We start from the raw sequence: 26,904 nt of genomic DNA on the forward strand, positions 1-26,904 counted from the left end.
CAGATCGTTCTGAGTGACGTTTAAAATCACAAATCAGATTAAGATATATTCCCTTTTGCCCGCCCCACACATCACGTCGCATTCACGTATTGAGCTGATGAAATGAGTTGATGAATGGCCAAATTTGGACTAGATTGTGACAAATACAGTGTTCACATTAAAAATAAGTATTTTACTCTGATTCAACATGTCGCTGACTAATGTTGTCATGTGGTTAAGCTGAGTTATGTTTATTTACACTTCTATTTTAACTGAGTTGTAACATGTAACCCAGCTAATGTTAGGAAAGGTTTCACAACTTTAGCTGCAGTAAAAATTAAATTAAATTAAATTAAATTAAACATTTATCTGAATTGATTAAGTTAATTTAATTTAAAGTAGTTTATCAAAGTAAAATAAAATACATTTTTATTAAATTTCACAAAAATAAAATTGAATATTTTAATAAAATAAAGTAAAATAAAATAATGCTGATATTAAATAGAATGAATTAAATTAATTTAAACTAAATTAGTTTAATAAACTGACATAGACTTAATTTGAAATTATACAAAATGAAATTAAATAAAATTGAAAACACCGGGCTGCCATGTTTTAGCACCCGGGGAGGATTTGGGAAGAGGTGAAGCCTTTTCCAGGGTCACCAGTGGTCCACAGTACAGCCCCAATCTGTTGCCTGTCCAGATGATCCCACACTGCTTTAGTAATGTTGAGGTCCAGGTTCTGGGGAGGATCCGACCCTCCCACAGACCTGTTGCCTCTGATCTTAAGTCCAGTTCTTGAGTCATGTGACCTCTGGCTTTTCTCCCTTCTAGACAACCACGTTTCCATGGAGACCATTTCTGATGAGGCTTCAGCCAACAGACAGTAGATGGATCAGCTGAAGGTCCAGCTGGATCTGTCAGGTCCTGGTTCAGGTCTTTGCTGGACATGTCTCATCAGGACATACGATCCTGCTCATCTACAGTTTTTTAGTCCTGACTCTTGGTCTTCCTTCATGCACGTGTCCAGTTTCCTCCGGTGTTTTATGCTGGGAGATAATCTCTCTTATCCTTCTGTTTTCCAGAGATGCAAATAAAGAAATGGGAACAAGCGATGTGTCTTCGTGACAGGCTGCTGGAAGCAAAGAGCCTAAAGGTCCAGTTTAAAGTAGGTTGTCTGTTATGTGTCCAGGCAACACTGATCCATCCCTTCAGTTAGAAGCATCTTTTCTTCTTTAATGATTCAGAAGCCAGAGTTAAGGTGTTCAGACAAACAAGCGAAGAAAGAAGACACACACACATGCATTCATCCAAATAGGTAAAAGGACTGGACTAAAATATGAGTAAAAAGGCTAAAAAATATCAGAGAAACAATTTCAAAAGTTGCAGAACAATTGATCAAGACCAAATTATAGGATGAAAAACAAAAAAGAGGTTAAAAAAATCTATTAGATGTGAGTTTTTACTAGTTTCCAGACGTCCGGAGTTGCAGCAGAAAGACATTGCCGATATTTTAAGTTTAAAGATATTCACAGAAATTCCCAAAATTCTGCTTTCCACCAGGAAACAGGAAATATTCTGGCTGCTAAATGATGAAGATCATCATTAAATCCTTCATCTTCAGTTCCATGCATGAAACAGAAAACATTTCACAAACAGTTTTATTCTTTTTGGTTTAGGCCTGAGTCTTCTTCTTCTGTCCTGCACGTGACCAGTTTCCTCCAGTGTTTTCTGGACACACACACACACACGCACACGCACGCACGCACACACACACACACACACACACACACACACACACACACAGCTCGACATGCTGAATCAGTCAGCAGCTTCTTCCTTGTTTGGAACAGTAACAGTAATGTGGCGGGATTGCGGCCTCTAGTGGTGAAATGTGGAAGTGCAAAACGTTTCGTAGAAACTGTCATCAACTTAAATTAAAAATACTTTATTTATTCATAAATAAATACTTTATTTATAAAGTCAAAACAAATTAAGTTGATAAATATGATTAATTAATTTGTTAATAAAAAATAAATGAATAATTAAAAATATTTTTCAAGAATATATCAAAGAAAATATAAAAGTGAATATAAAAGAAAATAAAAAATTAACAGATGAATGTCTGACTCATCTGACGCACATTGATTTAGTTATTTATTGTTCTTGTCATCCATCTAGTAAATATAATTTAACCTCCCAAAAGTTCAGTTGGTCTTTTCTAACATGAAAACATCAAAACAAACTTTTTCTTGAGTTTTCCAAACAGCAATGTTTATTCTTTCAACCATCATCATTTTCTTAAGTAAGCACATATTTTTATACGAATATATGTATAAACCTTTTAACTTTATTGATACTATTTTTTAATATCATTACAGATTGAAGCGACGGGACACGCAGGTATGTGCGCCACTGATCCAGCAGCGCGTGCTGTGAACGCGCATCGCAGCTCCATATAGCTCCTGCTGCTGATGTCAGTGACTATGGCAAATGATGCACCTTTGAGGAGACCGGAACAATCCATGAGATTAGCGCTTGACCTGCAGGATTTGTTTCAGCAGATGCGTCTGATTCACCGCGCGCCCCGGTCGCGTCACAGCTGAAACAACCTGGATGTCTTTCTTGTTCCACAAGAGACTTCCCCCCTTATTTTTATGGTGTTTATAGGCTCAGGTTAGCGTTCACGCATCTGTAGGGCGCAATACTCTGCAATAAGTCTCGTAGAAGTGGGATAAAGTGGAGCCATGGCAGGATTTACGCAGAGCGCGCAGATACAGATTATTTTCCTTCCTAAACTTTTAGCAGAGTCTGATTTCTCTCCATTCTCCTGAGCTCTAATAATGAATGATATTCCCGCTTCCGGTGGAAACGCAGTCTGTAATCCCTCCCTGATTAGCGCGCGCAGATGGATTGCGTCCTGTCAACCAGCCGGGTGACACCAAGGCCATGTCAGAGGCACGTCGCCGCAATGTTTGCGTCTTGCCTGCTGAATTGAAGCCATATAGAATAAGCCATCTCGTACTTTAAGCGCCAGCGGGACTTTTTCTCTCCATTGGTGCCAAAAATGAGACGAGCTGTGCTGAAAGAAGCCGCCAAGCGGTTCCCCTGGCTGGCCAATGTCACTTTGTACGGCTGCTTATTCGCCGGCGGGGACTTTGTCCACCAGCTGATGGCTCAGAAGGAGCGCATGGACTGGAAACACACTCGAAACGTTGCCATTGTGGCAATCAGTTTCCATGGAAACTTTAATTACTTTTGGTTACGCGCGCTGGAGAGACGTTTCCCCGGCAAGTCCGCCGGGATGGTTTTCCGCAAGCTGCTGCTGGACCAAAGCTTCGCGTCTCCGCTGGCCACCAGTGTCTTCTACACAGGTAAGATAACTGCAGGCGAGGACACCGAGTTCTTGTTAAAAAAAAAAAAAAAACATTTTAACGCGGAGATTCACCCAGCAGATGATCGCGACATCAAACACCTGTAAGTTTTAAAGTCATGAGATGGAGTTGAGACCAAGTCGTCTGTCTTTTCTCCTCTTAAATACTGTTTGATGTCGTGTTTGTGTTGTTTTCATATTTAAGTCACAAAAGACTCTGGTAATTGACTGTAGAACAGAATAGAATAAACTGGTAGGAACATCATGTCAGAGACTTTTTAATGCCAGTAAACACTTTCAACCCATCAGAGAGGAAGAGAGAGGAACTGTTCAGAAAGTGGTTTTTAACTGGTGCTAAAATGAAGAAGAGCTGGAAGTGAACAATCCTGTCCAGCTTGTCTCTCAGTCAAACGTCATGTAAACCCACAGAGGTGATGAGTCACTTTGACCTTGTGCGTAATGGCGCACGGAAGGTCATCTCCTTCAGCTCTCTCTCTCTCTCTCTGTCCTGCAGGGGTGAGCTTCTTGGAGGGGAAGGAGGACATTTTTGAAGACTGGAGGGAGAAGTTCTTCAACACCTGGAGGGTAAGGCCTCAGCGTCAAGCGAGGGAAAGTCACCTTCCCTTCCGGTAGCCGCCGCTGCCAGCTCTCAGCCAGATTAACCTAGATTGTGCCGTGTGCCGCTTTTGCGCATGGGCTGCGCACGGGTGCACGCGGGGTAATTGAGTCGTGACAGCAGCCAGAGGATAAAAATGTCAATGTGTTCCAGGTCGTGTATGGCGGTGAAGTCCTAATGTACCTGATGATGAACATTTATCTCTTTATGATGCTGATTCGTTATTTTTTGTTTAGATAAAAAAAAAATTCAAACATTGGATGTTAAGTTGAACATTTCTGGTTTTATAAACATTTTCTTCTGTTTTATCACCAAGTAAAGATGACTGAGTAACAAAAAGTAAGACTTTTAACACATAATTACAACACTGATACTTTCAGATGTAAATGTAGGAGTTTTTATGGACTAATTTGTAGCTCTGAACTTTTAACAGTTTTAATCAGGAAGACGTGTGACTGGAGATTTACCATCAGTTTCTGATCAAACACGTGATTAACAGCTGCTGCTACTGGTTCACATATCAGGAGAAGTAAAATGACAAGTAATGTGGAAGAAATGTGTGCAGACCTGAAACAGGTGCGCTGAAGGCTGCAGAAACGCTGCATGACTCCTACAATCAGTCATCAAATCTAAAGCTCCATACAAAACCAGCAGAGAACGTCATGAAACACGACAACCTTTTCCTTCAAAGTTAAACTAAATTATGGTTGTAAAACACTTTATATATGTTTAATTTATTTCATTCATCAGGGGCAAACACACCTGGAGCTGCTATGATTGTGTTTTCTGTTTTTCGAAACACTCATCGTGTCTTGTTCTTGTTTCCAGACTGGACTCATGTACTGGCCGTTCATGCAGGTAAACGTGGTTTTCTGTTATTATTTGTTTGTTTTTATAAGAAACTTTATTTAGTCCCCACAAAATGACTTGTCAGAGTTTTATACTTGTGCAAAAATCTGGCAGACAAAAAAAAAAAAAGATCAAATAAAGATAAAACAAAAAGAAACAGTTAAAACTGATTAAATGAAATAAAATATTAGGCTCTTCTGAGAAGTCCAGTCCGCTCGGAGTGGCAGACACCGGCTACCATTCAGCATCAGCTGTATCTCCATCTGGAATAGAAAAGCTTGCAAATTAACAACAAACTAAAGAAAATGTTAAAACCAATCCTCAACCCAACCCAGGTCCTAAAAACAAGAAAAAATACTGACTTTTTTTCTTGTTTTAACAGACTGGTCCTTAAAGGGTTAAAAACTAAGGTTTGTATATATTTTTAAAGGGGAAGTTGTTTTAAAACATTTGTTCCATTAAAGTGGAACAAAATGTTAATACAATATTTATAAAGATAATATTTACACAGTATTTTTGTGTTTTGTTTTGTTTTTGTCTTTTATTGTGAAAGTCACATTTTGGTCTTTAGGATGAAACGTTTCCCTGAAGAGTCAAAAGTTTGGTCAGATAAAACAAATAATTATAATCAATCCAGAATTTTAATGAAATCATTTCTGAGCAGGATGACGTTTGGATTCCAGGTCGCATTTCCTAACAATCTCTGTTAATCAGGAATTAACAGTCTACAAGTTTTATTTCTGAGTCGGTTCATGTTAAAATGATTTTTAATCTGTAGTTTCACTGCGGTTTGTTCTTTGTCAGCCTAATATGTTGTGAAATGAAGAAAACATCCAAAACAAGCAAGAGAAACGTTTTATATCCGTGCACCTGAATGCACCACATGCTGAAGCCTGTAAAGCAGGGGTGTCCAACTCCAGTCCTCAAGGGCCGGTATCCTGCAGGTTTTTGTTGTTTCTCTCTACCAACACAGCTGATTCAGATCAAATGGATCCAGCCGCTTCTCGTCAGCCTATTTATGAATGTTGGTCAGGTGTGTTGGAGGATTGAGACAACAAAAACCTGCATAATACCGGCCCTCGAGGACTGGAGTTTGACACCTGTGCTGTAAAGGGTCACAGAACGAGCCAGGAAAGTTTCAGCTTGCTTGTCTGCTTCCTCTCTGCAGTTTCTAAACTTCGTCCTCATGCCGCTGCACATGCGAACGGCCTTCATGGGCTGCTGCGCCTTCCTGTGGGCCACCTTCCTGTGCTTCTCACGGCAAAACGGCGACGGCACCGCCACCGTGGCTCTGGCTTTCATCATGGACCCCCGTAAAACTCTGGAGGAGATGCGCGAGGCCCGGCTGGCCCGAAAGCAGCAAAAGATCCAGAGGGAGAACTGAAGGAGGAGGAAGAAGAGCCGCTTTTGTCGTTTGGGCCTTTTGAGATTAGGAAGACAAATCCAGACTGTTTACTTTTGCTTCACCAGAATCCACAAACTGAGAGGCTGAAGACTCGACAAAGACCCTTCATCTGTCACACACGCACACACAGCCGTTGGACAAGGCTGAGACCACCATAACAATGCCAGATATGAAAAACCAGCAGGGAAACTTGAACATAAGATTTTTACAGACAGGTCTTCAGTCTTTGAAGCTGTAATGAGCTGTTGGAGTACCCATGTATATACTGACACCACCACGGCCAATCAGGAGAGGAGGGCGCACGTGGTTTCAAACACACTTGCTGTCAGGCAGCTAAACAGACCACAGAAGAATTAGGAGTTTATTACAAAGCAGTGTGTTTTATTAAAACAGCCACGACGAGATGCCGTCTTCATCGTGTTTAGAACAGAATACATCTACAGGATGGAGGAAAAGTTCAACATCTCTCTTGTTAAAATGAATATTTTGGACTAAAAATAAGCTGCAGCACAACATCCGAGTTACATGACACGTTGTTTCAGCTGCAGTGAAACACAGATGATGATGTTGACTCCAAACTCCCAAACCTTTCAGCTCAAACTGATGGGTGGTGTAGCTGCGATGGAGGCCTGTTGGAGGCACTAGTTGGGTTGATTTGAGTCCAGGGTGCTCCGCAGCACCTGGGACCAGAATCCAGGGCTGCATATGTCTGCTTTACACCGGTTGTGCCTTTTCTTGGCAACAAGACTGACCGGGCCTACATGTCTGTGAGTTTGCAGTGTTTGGCTGAGTGGTGATGGTCTTTCGCAGTAATCAATACTATATATATATATATATATATATATATATATATATATATATATATATATATATATATATATATATATATATATATTTATTTATTGTGTGTGTGTGTGGTTTTAAATAAAGTTCACACTGGAAGATCAGGCTGATAGATTCAGTCAGCATCCAATGAGTCAGGAATCCCCGTTAAGGACTTTATAAAACATCCCTGATGGTGGCGCTGAAAAAGCAGAAACTCAAGCAGGGTTTCGGTCGTCAGCTTTGGATTTCTGTTCAAAACACTTTGTCCCAGGAGAAAACATGCATGATACAACCGGATATAATGCCTGATGACAGAAGAAAGGTTTTAAAAGATGCTCCGTTAATGACTTACAGTAATCTACCGGTAACCTCTGAAGAGATCCTGGCAACATTTTGTGCCATTTTGATTTTTATTCTCATGAAAGCTTGGCTCTGTTGATTGGATATCACTGAAATTTCCTATAAAATCTCAAGTTTATTGAATAAGCTACTCAAAAAACTTACGAATCCAATCTTAAGTACAAAGAAACCCACTGAAAACCATCATGAATACCACCTTGGATGACACATTTATCTTAACTTAAATGCATTTCTTTATGTTAAGAGTTCATTTTGGATGTCTAGCCTTCTATTTTTATTGTCATCTTTTCCAGCAGTTTTCTTCACATTTTTCATATTTAAAAGCTCTCATCGTCTTTCACAGGAATAATGTTGTTTTCCAAAAAGCGGAAGAATTTTGTAAACAAAACAAAAATCGTTTTATATAAATACAATACTTTAACATCAGTGTTAATACCAATATTTAATTCATCCCAGAACCCAGAATGCTCATTAAAATGTATTTTATGGTAATTATATTAATTTTCTCGGCTTTTTCCATAAAGAAACAACTGGAGTTTTGTAAACAGGCCTTTAAATGGTTAAAAACGACAAGTCTGAATATTTCAAGGTAAAAGGGTTTTAAAACCATTGAATTTTATTTTATTTAAAGTGGGACAAAAAAGTCATTTATTCATTCATTATGCAAACCGCTTAGTCCGATTAGGGGTCATGGGGGAGCTGGAACACAAATAAGTAATTCATAATATTTTAAGATGAAGTGTACAACATTTTTTGCTGATCTCTTAAGAATTAAATAAAAGGTGCAATGGTTTTTTGTTAAGTCAGTTCTTTTAATAAAAATAGAAAAACAGCCAGCAGAGAACAGACTGGAAGCAGGGGGTCTTATTAGCCCAAAATAACAACACAAATATGCCATTTTTATTGTATATTTGCAGGTTGAATAGCAGTGATGTGAATGCCGAGCTTCAGCTGGAGGAATGAGGAGCTTTTACTCCCTGCTTCTGGTCTAAACTATCTGCCTTTTAACCGCGCTTTCACATCAGCGAACTACCTCTGTTTAACTTCCAATAAGAAAGAAAAAGTGAATCCAATGAGAAAAACTCATTTTCTGTATTGCCGGTATCTCAGCTCTCCCTGTAACATGAAGTTGTGTTGTATCTTTACTGTATCAGTGCACCCTGCTTGTGTTGTGTCTCATAGAAATGTGAAGCTACAGTATCTTCATCCTGTTCTCTTACTTGAACCACCTGATTGGTTGCCATCAGCCCAGCTACCTTATTGAGTGACGCATTACTCACCTCAGCCGGACCCTCTTCACATGTTTATGAAGGAGATCTGATGATTTCTTTGGTGGAAACCTCTCTTGTACAGTAATACTGGATTCCATTTGGAAAAAACATTTTAAAGATAAATGTTGACTGAAAACATCTGAGAAACCCTGTTTCTGTGTACAAAACCTTTCTGAAAATGATGTGTGAAAATATATTCTCATGTAACGGTAACTGGTTTACAACAGATGGCGAGGTCCTCCACTGTGGCTCAAGGTCTTAACTATGATAAGAAATATTTTTGTCATGTGAACACCTTCTGAAAAAGGGTCCAGACAGGAAACCTGAAACCAATAAACTGGTCAAACCGCTTTCTCCTCCTCTGGTGAATGAATTGGATTGGATTATGTCATGACCCCTACTAGAATGGGGAAACTGTGTCAGAGTTAAGCCTTTAACAATGAGATTGCAGGACCATTGAGGTGTTGAATCTGCACCTGGAGCAGATTAAGTTGGTATCACGTAGCTAAGGAACACCCTGCCATGAGACAATAGGTCAGCCCAGTGGGACTCTGTTTACATTAACAGCTTCACCTGTTCAGCTGCTTGTTAACAGGTGTCTAACGAGCTAATCACACGGCAGCAACTCAACACATTAGTCATGTAGACATAGTGAAGATGACTTGATGAAGTTTAAACTGATCATCAGAATGAGGAAGAAAGGGGATTTATGTGACTTTGAACATGGTGTAGTTGTTGGTTTGAGTATTTACTGGGATTTTCACACACAACCATATCTAAGTGTTCCAGGGGTAATCTGAAGAGAAAATATCCAACTAGATGGTCTCCAGCAGCAGAAAACCTGCAGGGTGCCCTCCTGTCAGCTAAGACCAGGAAATTGAGGCTATAATTCACACAGACTCACCAGAACTGGACAATAGAAGATGGAGAAACGTTGCAGATGATGAGTCTCCAGTTCAGCTCCACATTCACATGGTAGGATCAGAATCTGCTGGAAACATCATGACAACATGGATCCATCCTGCCGTCAGGATCAACGCTTCAGGCTGCTGCTGGTGGAATGGTGGGTCAACTATGGCCTCCACAGTCACCAGGAGAACATCCACCAGAGCAGCTTTGGGATGTAGTGGAACGGGAGATTCTCATCATGATGAGGTGGAACGGGAGATTCTCATCATGATGAGGTGGAACAGGAGATTCTCATGGCGATGAGGTGGAACGGGAGATTCTCATCATGATGAGGTGGAACGGGAGATTCTCATCATGATGAGGTGGAACGGGAGATTCTCATGATGATGTGGTGGAACGGGAGATTCTCATGGTAATGAGGTGGAAGGGGAGATTCTCATGGTAATGAGGTGGAACGGGAGATTCTCATCATGATGAGGTGGAACGGGAGATTCTCATGGTGATGAGGTTGAACGGGAGATTCTCATCATGATGAGGTTGAACGGGAGATTCTCATGGTAATGAGGTGGAACGGGAGATTCTCATCATGATGAGGTGGAACGGGAGAGTCTCATCATGATGAGGTGGAACGGGAGATTCTCATGGTGATGAGGTTGAACTGGAGATTCTCATCATGATGAGGTTGAACGGGAGATTCTCATGGTGATGAGGTGGAACGGGAGATTCTCATGGTGATGAGGTGGAACGGGAGATTCTCATCATGATGAGGTTGAACGGGAGATTCTCATGGTGATGAGGTGGAACAGGAGATTCTCATCATGATGAGGTGGAACGGGAGATTCTCATGGTGATGAGGTGGAACGGGAGATTCTCATCATGATGAGGTGGAACGGGAGATTCTCATGGTGATGAGGTGGAACGGGAGATTCTCATGGTGATGAGGTGGAACGGGAGATTCTCATCATGAGGTGGAACGGGAGATTCTCATCATGATGTGGTGGAACGGGAGATTCTCATGGTGATGAGGTGGAACGGGAGATTCTCATCATGATGAGGTGGAACGGGAGATTCTCATGGTAATGAGGTGGAACGGGAGATTCTCATGATGATGTGGTGGAACGGGAGATTCTCATGGTAATGAGGTGGAAAGGGAGATTCTCATCATGATGAGGTGGAACGGGAGATTCTCATCATGATGAGGTGGAACGGGAGATTCTCATCATGATGAGGTGGAACGGGAGATTCTCATCATGATGTGGTGGAATGGGAGATTCTCATGGTGATGAGGTGGAACGGGAGATTCTCATCATGATGAGGTGGAACGGGAGATTCTCATGGTGATGAGGTGGAACAGGAGATTCTCATGGTGATGAGGTGGAACGGGAGATTCTCATCATGATGAGGTGGAACGGGAGATTCTCATGGTGATGAGGTGGAACAGGAGATTCTCATGGTGATGAGGTGGAACGGGAGATTCTCATCATGATGAGGTGGAACGGGAGATTCTCATGGTAATGAGGTGGAACGGGAGATTCTCATGATGAGGTGGAACGGGAGATTCTCATGGTGATGAGGTTGAACGGGAGATTCTCATCATGATGAGGTTGAACGGGAGATTCTCATGGTAATGAGGTGGAACGGGAGATTCTCATCATGATGAGGTGGAACGGGAGAGTCTCATCATGATGAGGTGGAACGGGAGATTCTCATGGTGATGAGGTGGAACGGGAGATTCTCATCATGATGAGGTTGAACGGGAGATTCTCATGGTGATGAGGTGGAACGGGAGATTCTCATCATGATGAGGTTGAACGGGAGATTCTCATGGTGATGAGGTGGAACAGGAGATTCTCATCATGATGAGGTGGAACGGGAGATTCTCATGGTGATGAGGTGGAACGGGAGATTCTCATCATGATGAGGTGGAACGGGAGATTCTCATGGTGATGAGGTGGAACGGGAGATTCTCATGGTGATGAGGTGGAACGGGAGATTCTCATGGTGATGAGGTGGAACGGGAGATTCTCATCATGAGGTGGAACGGGAGATTCTCATCATGATGTGGTGGAACGGGAGATTCTCATGGTGATGAGGTGAAACGGGAGATTCTCATCATGATGAGGTGGAACGGGAGATTCTCATGGTGATGAGGTGGAACGGGAGATTCTCATCATGATGTTTAGCCGTTGCTTTGTGTTTGGTTAGTTGCCTGAAATCTGGAGGACTGGATGAGTTCAAACTGCTGAAGGGTAGTAATGAAATGTTAACACCAACCATTTGTCACTTGGCTCAAGGTTTTACCAGCTGGAATCCAGGACTGACTGTACAGCAGCTGCTGAGTTATTTTAGTCTGAGCTAAAGTTATGCTTGACAGTTAGTACAGTGTCTTTCGTTCTGCTGTACAGAACAACCAGCATTGAACAACCCCCCCACCCCCACCCCCCCCCCCCCCACCCCCCCACCCCTTTCCTACCATCTTCCAATTCAATAGCGTTAGGTCTTGTAGTCAGATACTGGTTTATTATTATGCTGGAAATATGACTTGCAAGAATCCACAGCTCCCAGTTAAAGCTACCAAAGCAAAGAGTTGAAGAGTAAACTTCAACCAATCGCTGTTATTTTCACAGTTACCATGGTTACAGCCTTTTCTGTTGCTGAAAGGTACAGAGGCAGAGCTCAAGCACAGCAGAGAGGAAGATGCTTGAAATTTGTATGTTTGCAAATGGTAGCTACATAACAGAATAGCTTACAGATCTATTTAATACCAAACTACATAACACATCATGTCAAAGGATTTGTGGCCCACTGAGGCATTATATTTGAGTAAAACAGTGTGGTGTGTAAACATATTGAAGATACATTTTTTGTGTGCTTTAACATGCTTTCCAATGAAGTGGTTTTCATTGACACATACCACAGTTTTATGGTCTGTATGACTGAATTTTGTCATTTCATTTCCAACAGAGGACCTTAAGGACCAGATTAGCAGAGCCCTGGCATGTATGGTAAATGGATTGTCAATATTAGGGCATTAAATGATAAATTCAGCTTATGGTAAATTACTTTTTTTCCCCAAAACATTGCTGTGTTAAATCACATTATTTTAAAAATAAACTCATCTGACTACTGATTTTCAACAAGAATAAAAAAAAAAACCCCAAGCAAATAAGGATTCACTGACCCTGTCTGCAGAGCTGAATCTGTGAAGAAAAGAGTTGCTGGTAGAAAGTTTTAGCGATAGAACGACTTGGAGAGAGAACATGGGGAGCCACACCAACCCCGACCTCAAAATTCAATATGGCCGCCTTTCGCTTATACATAGTGAAATCTGCAGAAATGTATCATTTAATAACATACTTCTTCATGTTTTATTATTTATTTATTTTATCTAATAGATTACACATAAAGCGGTGTCCAACGGGTTTCTGTGACATAGACTGTATATAAAAAGGTCTGTGAACATGATGCTGGGATGTAGATGGTCTTGCTAACAGAAGCTAACCTGATCAATAATCTCCAGCTTGTTCTCGCTTACTAACTGATCATCTGCACATCAGTGCCAGACAGAGGGATCTAACACGTGTTGCATTTCTGTTTTACTTAGTCATGTCATGGGACTTGTAGTCCTGAGAGGTAAATGTGGACAACTGATTACACCTGCTTTATGCTAAGCTAAGCTAACCAGTTACAAACTCTGTACCTTTCACAAATGTACAACTTTTTTCCAAAGATATCTTTCAGTTCTCATGTTTCTCACATTTATAAAAATCCTATTAACCAGATTCCCACCAACATTGGAGGAGGTCGCAGACTCAAGTCTTTAATCTGCTGTCCATGCAGATAAGACAAGACTTACTGAAAACATGTAGCTCAGATATGAAGCAAGGACAGAGTGGATTGGAGTTTGCGTGTGCAGCGATGGTGCATGTGGATTAACTGGGATCAGTTAGGCCAGCTTAATCCCTCTAAAAAGGACACAGAGCTGACACAGTTTCACCTCTGACCCCACCATCCGGAAGTAAGAGTGTCCAATCACGGCTGGGGATGTTGTCAGGTGGCTTTTAACACAGAGTCAGAAACAAAAGTGACTCACACCATGTTAGAGAGCAGAGGAAGATCAGGAGGAGGGAGCAAACGCCTCACTGTATTCGACCAGGATGATAATGTTCAGTTTCTGTTAATGTGTTGGAAAGTGGTCTGGTTGATTTAACTGCAGCCTGAATATTTGGTTTCAAAGCCCTGGAGGAGGTGATAAACATTGCATTTTATCGTGTGCATGACTGGCAGCTCCATTGTTCCAATAAAGTGTTCCAATAAAGTTTTTTATCTCTTAATGCAGCCCCATGGTGCTGACTTTTTTGCTATGTGCTTGTAAAAAACTAGATGATATGGCTCTACTTTACCCTGTCCATGTGTTCCAAACCAAATATTGGAATGGCCGACATTGGCCTGACCACATCCCTGTTTCCACTACACATCACTGGATCTATGACAAGATGGAAGTGTTTCTGTTCATTATTATTATTATTATTATTATTATTATTATTATTATTATTATTATTATTATTATTATTTGTTTTGGATATTTTCATCTCCATAGCACATTTTTAATTTCATGTTTGGATCTAGTGATAAATACATTTTACACAGTTGACATTTCTTTGAGCATTAATGTATCTGTGTTCTCTTTGAGTTAGTAGTTAGTTAGTAGTAGCTGATTAGTTAGTAGTTGTAAATCTAGTGAATTTGTAATGTTTCAGACCAACAACGAAGCTGTTGTTTCCCACAGCACGGGAAGGTAGCACCACCTTGCGGTAATCCATCAAAACGTCTGGACTCTGAGGATTAATGCAGAAAACCCTCGATCGTTGATATCACAACTTTGATTGGACAAAGATTGTTAGCACGCCCATTTACTTTGATTGACAGGCTATAATCCAATAGCCAGAGGCAAAGAGAACGTCAGATAACTTGTGATTGGTGGATTGTATTGGACAATATGAATGGCAACATGTATTGTTCGACGTCTCCCCGAAGCGGCGAGTAACTTTGTGGCTTCTAACTCCAGACAAGTCTTTAAATAGTTATATTTTATCGGTCTGAATTTAAACTTAACCGACAAACTCGCAATTTAATCGCAATAGCGAGTGGAGAAGATTGAAGAAAAGGTATATTTGGGTAAGTTTGTGTTGAAATGAGTTTAATTTGCTGCAGTTTACTCAGCTGGGATTTAAATGGTTAACGCTAAACTCCGTTAGCCGAGCTAGCTAGCGATAAGTTTGTTGTAAGAGTTTTAGTTACTTTTTTCAGTGTTTTTATAAGTTTTGTTGTTGATATTTACTTGTTTGCAGTGTTTCTAAAAGCAGGTGTTGTGATAAACCAGAGACGGTTCCGTTATCTTTTATTGCTCAGTAGATTCCTGTTTGTTTGCATTGATTCATGTCTCATCTTTTTATTTACAGTAATCTCTTTTATTACAGGAATTACTTTTACCATTCAATATACAACTTTAATATTTAAAAAACACTTTTTTTTAATGTCATGTTAGGCTTTTTCATGTATATATTTTTATCTGGACAAGCTCTGGAGGGAGCTCTGATGATAAAAAAAAAAAAAAAAAAAAAAAAAAGTTGTTTAAAGATAATATGGAAAGTATAAATTATTGTTATTATTTGTAAACTAACAGATCATTGGTGTGAACTGGATCTGGGCTGGAGATGGGGGATCAGGAGCCGCCACAGTTTGGGTCCCTGGAGGAAGAGCTGGACTACTGGAAGGATGAAGCTGCCAGGCACCAGCAGATGTGAGTCCCTCTTCATCTGGTTCATAACAACAGATCTTCTGTACTGCTTGTTTTTCACTGTTTCCACCCTGAAAAGCAGGAATGAATCTGTTTAACTTACATTTATCAGCTTTGTTGTTGACATTCCTTCACCTATCAGGTATTTTCTCTAAAATAGTTTCACACCCTCCATGAACACATAACTTGAAACTGTTTAAACGTCTCATGCAAGTTAGATAATAACTCCTGTGTATAAAAATACACAGTCTGCCAAAATAATGTCAAACCGTTCAACCCATTACCTCTAAGTAGTCTTGTAATTTGCCTGGGAAAACATGCTCATGTTACTTGTACAAACATGTCTGTTTCTTCTTTGATTGTTTTCCTCCAAACCAGAATATTTGTAGAAATGAACATGCAACCAGACTTGCTTGTGTTCTTTTAAAAAGTGATCTTGAGCAATAGTATTCCAGGGTTTTTTGCAGGTCTTTCAAAGCTGTTTGATACATTACATTTCCATTTTTTTTTTTTGCATATTTTAGTAATCTGCTACTGTATAACCCTGGAAAAGGCATCACAATGAGTGAGACTGAATGATTTAAGCACATAGGTTATATTCTGACGTTTCCTTGTGCGTTTAGCGCTGAGGAGTCTCAGGAAGAGCTGCAGGAGTTCCAGCAGATGAGCCGGGACTACGAGGTTGAGCTGGAGACGGAGCTGAAGCAGTGTGAGGCACGAAATCGCGAGCTGCTTGCTGCCAATAACCGTCTTCGTATGGAGCTGGAAAACTACAAGGTAGAGGGGATGTTCTCCCTTTCTCGACGAGAACATACAAACACAAAATATTTACAGTTTGAGACTGAACAAACCTTTACCTTTAATAAAACCGTGTGATTTTTATGACCCACATTTAGGCATTAAAGTGGTGTTTCAGGGATGTTCAGGCCTATGAAGGCGCTTTAATTTGCATATAACCAACTGACCTACTGTGTAAATTTGACTTAAGTGGGGATTTCCATGTTTGTTAGCTAATAATAAGTCGAGTTTTGTGGCTCCAGTTTGCCTGAAGTGAACGGTTTCTATGGCGCTCTTATCTGAACACACACAGCGCTTTCACAGAAGATTAATTCAGGCCAGGAAAAGGCAGCTGATGGCTCCTGCTCTCTGTGTCTGGAGGGGATGGCAGTACTTCACATGAGACCCATTTCAGTCACAGTTAACTTGTTCTCATTGCTTCTTATTTTAAACCAGTTTGTCCTCCAGCTTGGAGAAGAGCAGGCTGCACTGACACTTAGAAAAACAGCAGCTGACAGGATCTTTAAAACGCAGATAAAGGCTAATAAAGTGTGCAAAGAGCTTTGTTTGTATGTGGTGCAGTGCTTCTAGCTCCATCCTGAGATCATCATGTCATATGTGCACAAGCTCTGTGTTTTGTAACCTACATGTTATGCATTTTTATACATTTTCAAGAGAAAATGGGTCAAACTGCAGAAACATGAAGACTGAGGAATGTTGTTAAACCCATGTAACGTCTCAAACTTTAATAACTTGTATGATTTTGAATGAATATGATTTTCATCAGGCATCATAAGTGAACTACAGAAAGATGCAGCTGGCTGAAGGGCACAGACAAAAATAAACCTTAATCTGAGCAAATACAGGGACTAGACTGTCGTCCATTTCCACGGTGGCTTTTCTTCGTCTCAAACATGTAATTCTGATCAAAATCGGGTCGGTTTTTGCTGGATGCTGCTGATTGCTTAACGATGTGGAGGAGATCTGGAAGGAGTCTAGTTTCCACAGACAGGTGCGTGACGGCTCAGGTTGGAGACATTCTGCTGATACACTTTGGTGTCATAAAGTTGCCTTTGGACCCTTAAATCAGACATGTTTGGAGCTCGTGTGCAGGCAGGCGATGTCCTGAGCCACCAATAACTGTCCCACATTGCTGCTGATTTTACTCCTTTCTGGTTGTTGTAACCACTGCATAAGTTAATCTCATTTATGCTCTCTTTCGTGTGTAATTAGAGACATTTGTTTCAAATGTTTTCATATGCCATCATCCTTACCCCTACTTACATCTTTTAATGTTGCCATGGTTGTTAAGTCAGTTTATCCACTTCTGGGCATTGTAGAGTCCAGAATTTACCGGCTGGTAGCGGCCATGCAGCAATGTGAATTTGTATGATATGGTCGAACCAGAAGAAGAATTAAACACTGTAGCTATGTCTGAATGTCCACCCTGGAACCCCCCATTTACTACATAGGGCTACACTATATAACATACTGCAAAGGAAACTCATTTTGTTGGCGATTTGGTGGTTCCATCACCATGAGAATCTCCCGTTCCACCTCATGATGATGAGAATCTCCTGTTCCACCTCATCACCATGAGAATCTCCCGTTCCACCTCATCATGATGAGAATCTCCTGTTCCACCTCATCACCATGAGAATCTCCCGTTCCACCTCATCATGATGAGAATCTCCCGTTCCACCTCATCATGATGAGAATCTCCCGTTCCACCTCATCATGATGAGAATCTCCTGTTCCACCTCATCACCATGAGAATCTCCCGTTCCACCTCATCATGATGAGAATCTCTCGTTCCACCACATCACGATAAGAATCTCCTGTTCCACCTCATCACCATGAGAATCTCCCGTTCCACCACATCACCATGAGAATCTCCCGTTCCACCTCATCATGATGAGAATCTCCCGTTCCACCTCATCATGATGAGAATCTCCCGTTCCACCTCATCATGATGAGAATCTCCCGTTCCACCACATGATGATGAGAATCTCTCGTTCCACCACATCATGATGAGAATCTCCTGTTCCACCTCATCACCATGAGAATCTCCCGTTCCACCTCATCATGATGAGAATCTCCCGTTCCACCTCATGATGATGAGAATCTCCTGTTCCACCTCATCACCATGAGAATCTCCCGTTCCACCTCATCATGATGAGAATCTCCCGTTCCACCTCATCATGATGAGAATCTCCTGTTCCACCTCATCACCATGAGAATCTCCCGTTCCACCTCATCATGATGAGAATCTCTCGTTCCACCACATCACGATAAGAATCTCCTGTTCCACCTCATCACCATGAGAATCTCCCGTTCCACCACATCACCATGAGAATCTCCCGTTCCACCTCATCATGATGAGAATCTCCCGTTCCACCTCATCATGATGAGAATCTCCCGTTCCACCTCATCATGATGAGAATCTCCCGTTCCACCTCATCATGATGAGAATCTCCCGTTCCACCACATGATGATGAGAATCTCTCGTTCCACCACATCATGATGAGAATCTCCTGTTCCACCTCATCACCATGAGAATCTCCCGTTCCACCTCATCATGATGAGAATCTCCCGTTCCACCTCATGATGATGAGAATCTCCTGTTCCACCACATGATGATGAGAATCTCCTGTTCCACCACATGATGATGATGAGAATCTCCTGTTCCACCACATGATGATGATGATGAGAATCTCCCGTTCCACCTCATGATGATGAGAATCTCCTGTTCCACCTCGTGATGATGAGAATCTCCCGTTCCACCTCGTGATGATGAGAATCTCCCCTTCCACCTCGTGATGATGAGAATCTCCCCTTCCACCTCGTGATGATGAGAATCTCCCCTTCCACCTCATGATGATGAGAATCTCCCGTTCCACCTCATCACCATGAGAATCTCCCGTTCCACCTCATCACCATGAGAATCTCCCGTTCCACCACATGATGATGAGAATCTCCCGTTCCTCCTCATCATGATGAGAATCTCCCGTTCCACCACATGATGATGAGAATCTCTCGTTCCACCACATCATGATGAGAATCTCCTGTTCCACCTCATCACCATGAGAATCTCCCGTTCCACCTCATCATGATGAGAATCTCTCGTTCCACCACATCACGATAAGAATCTCCTGTTCCACCTCATCACCATGAGAATCTCCCGTTCCACCACATCACCATGAGAATCTCCCGTTCCACCTCATCATGATGAGAATCTCCCGTTCCACCTCATCATGATGAGAATCTCCCGTTCCACCTCATCATGATGAGAATCTCCCGTTCCACCACATGATGATGAGAATCTCTCGTTCCACCACATCATGATGAGAATCTCCTGTTCCACCTCATCACCATGAGAATCTCCCGTTCCACCTCATCACCATGAGAATCTCCTGTTCCACCTCATGATGATGAGAATCTCCTGTTCCACCACATGATGATGAGAATCTCCTGTTCCACCACATGATGATGAGAATCTCCTGTTCCACCACATGATGATGATGAGAATCTCCTGTTCCACCACATGATGATGATGATGAGAATCTCCCGTTCCACCTCATGATGATGAGAATCTCCTGTTCCACCTCGTGATGATGAGAATCTCCCGTTCCACCTCGTGATGATGAGAATCTCCCCTTCCACCTCATGATGATGAGAATCTCCCGTTCCACCTCATGATGATGAGAATCTCCCGTTCCACCTCATCACCATGAGAATCTCCCGTTCCACCTCATCACCATGAGAATCTCCCGTTCCACCTCATCACCATGAGAATCTCCCGTTCCACCTCATCACCATGAGAATCTCCCGTTCCACCTCATCACCATGAGAATCTCCCGTTCCTCCTCATCATGATGAGAATCTCCCGTTCCACCACATGATGAGAATCTCCCGTTCCACCTCATCACCATGAGAATCTCCCATTCCACCTCATGATGATGAGAACCTCCCGTTCCACCTCATCATGATAAGAATCTCCTGTTCCACCTCATCACCATGAGAATCTCCTGTTCCACCACATGATGATGAGAATCTCCCGTTCCACCTCATCATGATGAGAATCTCCCGTTCCACCACATGATGATGAGAATCTCCCGTTCCACCTCATGATGATGAGAATCTCCCGTTCCACCTCATGATGATGAGAATCTCCCGTTCCACCTCATGATGATGAGAATCTCCCGTTCCACCTCATGATGATGAGAATCTCCCGTTCCACCTCATCACGATGAGAATCTCCCGTTCCACCACATCACGATGAGAATCTCCCATTCCACCTCATGACGATGAGAATCTCCCGTTCCACCCAAGCGGCAACCTCCGGAGGTTAAAAGTGAAGCCTATGCTGAAGTGCATAAAACTGCAGTTCCCAATTCATCCACTAGGGGCTGCAAAACAGAGCAAATCCCCATAGACTCCCATGTTAAAAAGACCAACTTCACAGCAGAAATAACATGTTTACAGCCTGGTACAAAAATCCATTTTAGGTTTAATATGTCAGGTTCACCTTCATGACAACTGTGCTGGAAGTGAATTTTTTTTTCTAACTCACCCATTTAAAAGTAATTTAATCTCAAAGTTCGGCATATTTAGGGGTGTGTCCTTTTGATTGACAAGTACCCGATCTCCCGCTTCAAGTAAGAAGAATGCAGAACAACCGCAGTTTTTAGCCAGTTAACAACATGACTTAGCTTTAGCCTGTTTACCTCCGTTAGCTCCCGTTATCTTGGGATTAGCTTGGTTAGCTTTTAGCCACAGAAAGTAGTTCACTCGATGTCAATCATCCACCATGACGCTCACAGCCCCCTTCTCAGCTCCACCTCTTTGCCCATATTTGTATTTTCTGGGTGAGACGACACGCATGCCCCTGCCAAGATGGTGATTGTAGGAACCGCCCACCGAGCTTCAATTCAGCTCTTCAGAAACCTACGGGTGACGTCACGGAGGCTCAGTCCATCTCTTTATATACAGTCTATGGTTCCACCACATCACCATGAGAATCTCCCGTTCCACTACATCCCAAAGCTGCTCTGGTGGATGTTCTCCTGGTGACTTTGGAGGCCAGTGGTGACACCCCCCCACCATTCCACCAGCAGCAGCCTGAAGCGGTGATTCTGACAGCAGGATGGATCCATGTTGTCATGATGTTTCCAGCAGATTCTGATCCTACCATGTGAATGTGGAGCTGAACTGGAGACTCATCAGACCAGTTTTTCCATCTTCTGGTCCAGACTGCTTCTGCAGACTGGATGTTTATTCTTCTTAGACCATTTTCCATAAACACAAGTGAAGCTTAAATCTCTTTTCTTCTTCATTCTGAAGCTCAGTTTAAACGTCAGCAAGTCGTCTTCACCACGTTGACACTCTGCTTTGTGATTGGCTGATTACATGTTGGTGTTAACAAGCAGCTGAACAGCTGGTCCTGATAAAGTTACCAGTGTGTTTATTTCATTTTGCAGCTGTTGGAAGGACCCCTTCTGGTTTAGTCCCACAGTAAACACTTCAAATTCTACATTGTGTAATCATTATAATTACAGTTTGTCTTCAGCCTTGAAGAGTTAATTTAATTTTTATGGTTGATTTGGAGTTTATAATGACATTATTTGAACAGATGGGACACAAAGGAGCCTTTCTGTTTGGACAATCTAACAAAGATATTTCGTTAATGCGTCTTGAGAGATTTATTGAGCTGAAAAGTTTAAGTTAAACCAACGTGTTTTTATATGAACGCTTTAGTTTTTGGTTGTGTTAAAAAAGAAAACGCGTCATGCATGAGGTTGAAATCTAGTCAGAATATGAGGGCGAGTTGAGATGTTATCAGAGCAGTGAATGTGGTTTTTATCTGGCAGGAATGTCTGCGAGGCACGAAGAAACTTCATGGTTAAACATGCTGTGGCTTGACTGCTTCTTCTTTCTTCACCAATTACTTCTTTTGATGTTTGAGTTTTCTTCCTTTTCATTTGTGCACAACAAGATGTTCATTCTGAAACGATGTTTTTAACATCATACATCAGCTGATCAGCTCTGATTGTGGAAATTTACTGCAGTTTAGGAGCTCCGCTTTGAGGTTTTCTTCCCTGGATAATTTAAAGTATCATCATTTTCTCCAGCCTTGATATTCTCTCTTTGCTTCATGCACATTCTCAGTTTTTTTTCTTGTATTCTGTCTCCTGTTAGGACAAGTATGAGAAGCAGCACTCTGAGGCCTGCCGGCAAATCTCCAGCCTAGAAGGAGACCTGGCTGAAACCACGGCCATCAGAGACCAGCTTCACAAGTACATCAGGGAGCTGGAGCAGGCCAACGACGACCTGGAGAGGGCCAAGAGGTCAGGAGCCGCGCATGCATGAAGAAATGTTTTAAATGCCTTTTAACTCGTTTGCAAGGGAGCAGAAATGGGCCTTTAAATGCTGACTCAGCAAAAAAAAAGAAAAAATCCTAGAACATTGTTGGAAGAAGGGAAAATGACAGAGTGAAATACAAGAGAGGAGGTAGACTGACTTTTACTGGGTGGAGGAATCTCAGAGAAGAGATGGGATGCAAGATGGAGGTTGAATTAGCCACCGTCGGAGCGGAAATCTACGAAAACGCCATCATGCTTTTCCCACGCTCACATTTCGTGTTCCTTTTAGGGCTGGGCGATGTGACTAAAACCTCATATCCCGATTCAGCTCATTTTATATCCCTCTATAACCATATAAAACTGTGTAATGTTGTGTCAGTCATCAGTTATGTATCAGATGTTGTCTTAGCAACAGCAGCAGTGATCTCCTTCCATCTGGGGGAACTATGGCCGTATGACGTTTCCCAGGTAAATACCTGTTGCAGCGTTTACGTCTGGAGTTTATTATGAGCTTTTGCCTCCACTTGACGCTGCTTTTGCTGCTTTTACTTGTTTATGTATTGCAGCGTGCCGCAAAGCTCATCTTGACTTAAAATACTGCAGTAAAGCAGCTTATCATGGTGTAAACGATGGAGCCTCATATGAAACAATGACGTTTTCTATTGTCCAAACGACATATATCATCATATCTCCCAGCCGCAGCTGCTTTCCATTTCATAGATTTGTAATTTTGAATGACTTGTTTGTGTGTTGAATTAATCCTTTAATGCACAAATGTCTTCTTTGTATTTGTTGTTTCCCTGCTCCAACACACCTAACTGAAATTACAGGATGGTTGTGAAGAAGTTGACAACAAACTGTTGGATCCATTTGGTTGGAATGTGTTGGAGCAGGTAAATAACAAAAACCTGGAGGATATCCGCCCTCGAGGAGCAGAGTTTGACACCACGGTCCACACAAAGACTCAAATTATTAGAGATGATTTCAAGTGTTGCTTTAATATTTTAGACCATGATATTCATAAAACAAGACAAAAAGTGTATTTTAGTACAAATGTTAATGTCAACAATGATTTTGTTGCTGAATTTGATCGATGGCGCCTGTGTGTGTGCAGTCGTAATTAGCATGGTGATATCTTCCTGTCAGATACAGGAAAGTAATGTTCACATTTCTCTTCTGTTTTATTACAATCAGGCATGTTAACAGACGACAGGAACACGTTCTCTGAGGCTCCCTTCGGGTTTTCTGAAACATGAGCAGGACTGAAGCAGTAAAGGAAACGTGTCTACATGCTAACATCTGCTGTTGTCTTTCAGGGCCACCATCATGTCACTGGAGGACTTTGAGCAGAGGATGAACCAGGTCATCGAGCGGAACGCTTTCCTGGAAAGCGAGCTGGATGAGAAGGAGAATCTCCTGGAGTCCGTTCAGAGGCTCAAGGACGAAGCCAGAGGTAAAACTCAGAGGGACCTGCTGAACCTTGAACCTTTTCCAAACCCTCCATCATGTTTTCACAAAAAAAATAAATAAATTTGTTTAAACCAGAAATTTAGCTTCCTGCTCAAATAAGAGTATTTACAGTTGTGCTAATATGTATTCATCCCCTTTCATTAAAGAAAAGGCTGAATTTACAACAGTCACTTAAATAACTGGAGACTTAAAAAAAGGAACAATAAGTAAAAATTTGCAAAAATATAATTTAGTAATATAAGACACTGTTTTTTTCATTTAATCGAGTTGAAGAAAGAAAAAAACAAACAAACAAATTGGTCCTGGACAAATGAGAGACTTTTCTGTTGAACAGTGGGACAAAATACCTGTCAACAGGTGCAGAAGTCTGACTGAGAGGAACAGTAAACACCTGACTGGAGCGGAAATATTAAAGGATTGTTCAACTAATTTATGAACAATCCTTTAATATTAATATGTAATAAATATGTAATAAATTCTCTTATTTGTTTGCTTTTTAACAAAAATATTTCTATTGAACTAGAATTAGAAGAAAATGTAATGATTTTCATGAAATTCTTATTTATTATTACTGAAAAGGGTATAAATAAATATAAGCACAACTGTAATATTTTAGCCTCACTGGAAGCGTTTGGTCCAAATGACACATTTCCTCAGTTATTTGGATAAATCGCCTCGTTTCATCACTTTTAACTGGATGCTGATGTGATTTCATAAAGTTTCATCTCCTGTCTGACTTGCATCGTGCAGACCTGAGGCATGAGCTTGCTGTGCAGCAGAAGCAGCAGGTACAAGACAGGAAGCCGTCCCTAAGCGGTGCGGTCAAAGAGCCTTCATCATCCTCCTCTTCCTCGGCTGTGCTGCACACCCCGCCTCTCACCCCTCCAGACAAGAGATCGGAGGACAAAACCAGGTCCAACCAGCCTCTTCCTTCCCCTGGCCTGTCGAGACCTCCAGCCTCATCAGAGGTCTTCAGCAGCCCACCGCCCTCCGTCAGCAGAGGTCAGTTCATACCTGTACACCCCCCCCCCCCCCCCCCCCCCCCCCCCAAATCTCTCCCAAAATATCTTAAGTTTTCTTTATATTTACAAAATCTGTCATTTCTAAAATATTGACTTTGCATAGTGATTAAACTTCCTGTAAAGGTATAAACTGATTTATTTTATTGCTATTTTCTGAGAGGTTTTCATGGTTTTGGAATAAAGGTAAATAAATATAAATATAAAAATTTTTTAGCAATTATCAGGTTTAAGTAAAAGAAATCAACATGAATTTAAATGATTTAATTTAAACCCTTTTATATATTTTCAAAAGACTTTTATTGTTTTGTTTATGAATTCAAATTAAGTTTATTTATATATTTAAATTTTTTTATTAAAATATTTTAGGTATGTACTTTTTATTTTCTCATATATATTTTTTATTTAAATTTTATTTTTATTCATTTTTAGTTTCATTTATTTTATTTTTTTCTTTTTTAAAAAAAAATTCTTTAAGGTATTTATTTTTATTTTATTTTGAATATTGGCTGTTTCCAAGTTTACAGTCCAGTTAAAAAAAAAAAAAAAAAAGCCAAAAAAATATGTCAAGAAAAACGTAATTTGGATTATTTTTCTATAAAATCTTGACCTTATGGTTATGTTCGTGGATGTTTTATTTGTTCAGACATGTAGGTAGAGTATTTTATGCATGTTTATTAATTGTTTTTTATACGTAGTTATTTTGAGCTTCACGTCGTCGTCTTGTCTGTTTCAGGTGAAAGCCTTTCAGCGACTCCTCTCACCACGTCCGCGAGAATCTCTGCTTTAAACATCGTTGGCGAGCTGCTGAGGAAAGTCGGGGTGAGAACTGAACACTTTCAGATCCTTTTCTGGGAGCTGCAGGTTTGTCATCATGTGATGCTTCAGGGGTCTTCTGGTTGTTCTCGCGCCTGCATGTTGAGCTGGAAACTGAATCCTCCTGCAGCCCCTGACTGGTTCTTATTTTTGGGAGTCTTTGTTGTTGCTATGCTACATGTTAGCATTGCTGCTTCCTAGCATCTTCAAACATCTTCTGAAGCACGCTGATCTCATGCTGCCTCCCGTACGACGGTCTCTAGTCAAGAAGAGCGTCTTCCTCAAACTTCTAACAGATTTAATTAAATTCTGTAGTTTTTGTCTGAAATTTCAGAGATAAACAAATGTACTTGTGTTTGTTTGCAGAGTCTGGAGTCCAAGCTGGCATCCTGCCGGGAGTACGTCCACGAGCAGACGGTTGGTCGCAGAGGTGGACAGGCGGCGACGCCGGGCCAGAACAGCTCCTCAGAGAACCATCCCACCAGCGGTCTCTACAACAAGGGGTGAGGAGGCTCAGTCCTGCAGCTGTCAGGTCCTCCTCGTGGCTTTTACTTACTAAAGAACGCTTCTGTGTGTGTTTTACAGTCTGGTCAAGAGGTTAGACTTTGGTGCGGGGTCCAAGCTGCTGCTGTGAAACTAAAAACATCCAGAACCCTCTGAGCTGCTCAGCCCGTCTCTCCGTCCAGCCTGGCTGTCCCAAAAGTAACGGTACCATGTGCCACTCCTCATACAGGTATCCATGCCTCTTCAGGACACAACGGACACACTCATACCGAGCTGCAGAGGGGACGTGTGTGGATGCGTTGCCATGGATACTGAGCGGGACTTCTTTTCAGCACTTGCACTTGGCTTTAACGAATGGAAACTGGACTCAGACTGCATCGACACCATGTCTCCTGCAGTCGGGATGCTCGCGCTTTTTGTCTCCGTTCTTCTAACGGTGTGTTCAGACCCAACGCAAAGCAAAGTTCAGATCAACAAGCAGAATCTGGTCAGGAGTACTGTTTCTGGAGCACGGCTCTAGTCTAGATTACACACCCAGCCTCGTATGATGGATCCCAGAACTAATCC

General features: G+C 41.6%; 2 protein-coding genes across 2 annotated transcripts; both read left to right on the forward strand.

The window, feature by feature from the left end:
* Positions 1-3,048: 3,048 nt before the first annotated feature.
* On the forward strand, positions 3,049-6,203 carry mpv17l (MPV17 mitochondrial membrane protein like; the record flags this gene model as incomplete). The annotated part of the gene is made up of 4 exons (XM_079253517.1): positions 3,049-3,355; positions 3,869-3,939; positions 4,799-4,828; positions 5,988-6,203. The coding sequence occupies 4 exons, from the start codon at positions 3,049-3,051 to the stop codon at positions 6,201-6,203; spliced, it is 624 nt and encodes a 207-aa protein (XP_079109643.1).
* An 8,433-nt stretch (positions 6,204-14,636) lies between these two features.
* On the forward strand, positions 14,637-26,792 carry LOC306765502 (nuclear distribution protein nudE homolog 1-like). The gene is made up of 9 exons (XM_079252981.1): positions 14,637-14,767; positions 15,276-15,392; positions 16,013-16,166; positions 22,365-22,513; positions 23,845-23,981; positions 24,749-25,000; positions 25,754-25,839; positions 26,200-26,336; positions 26,419-26,792. The coding sequence occupies exons 2-9, from the start codon at positions 15,307-15,309 to the stop codon at positions 26,465-26,467; spliced, it is 1,050 nt and encodes a 349-aa protein (XP_079109107.1). The 5' UTR covers positions 14,637-14,767; positions 15,276-15,306; the 3' UTR covers positions 26,468-26,792.
* Positions 26,793-26,904: the final 112 nt, after the last annotated feature.

Source organism: Telmatherina bonti (assembly GCF_933228915.1).
Source record: "Telmatherina bonti genome assembly, chromosome: 14".
Lineage (NCBI taxonomy): Eukaryota > Metazoa > Chordata > Actinopteri > Atheriniformes > Telmatherinidae > Telmatherina > Telmatherina bonti.

Bases quoted from the DNA above. Each gene is read 5' to 3' on its own strand.
- LOC306765502 (XM_079252981.1), top strand. From the start codon at position 15,307: ATGGGGGATCAGGAGCCGCCACAGTTTGGGTCCCTGGAGGAAGAGCTG. The intron at 15,393-16,012 runs GTGAGTCCCTCT...TTGTGCGTTTAG, and splicing joins GCTGCCAGGCACCAGCAGAT to CGCTGAGGAGTCTCAGGAAG. The intron at 22,514-23,844 runs GTCAGGAGCCGC...GTTGTCTTTCAG, and splicing joins GACCTGGAGAGGGCCAAGAG to GGCCACCATCATGTCACTGG.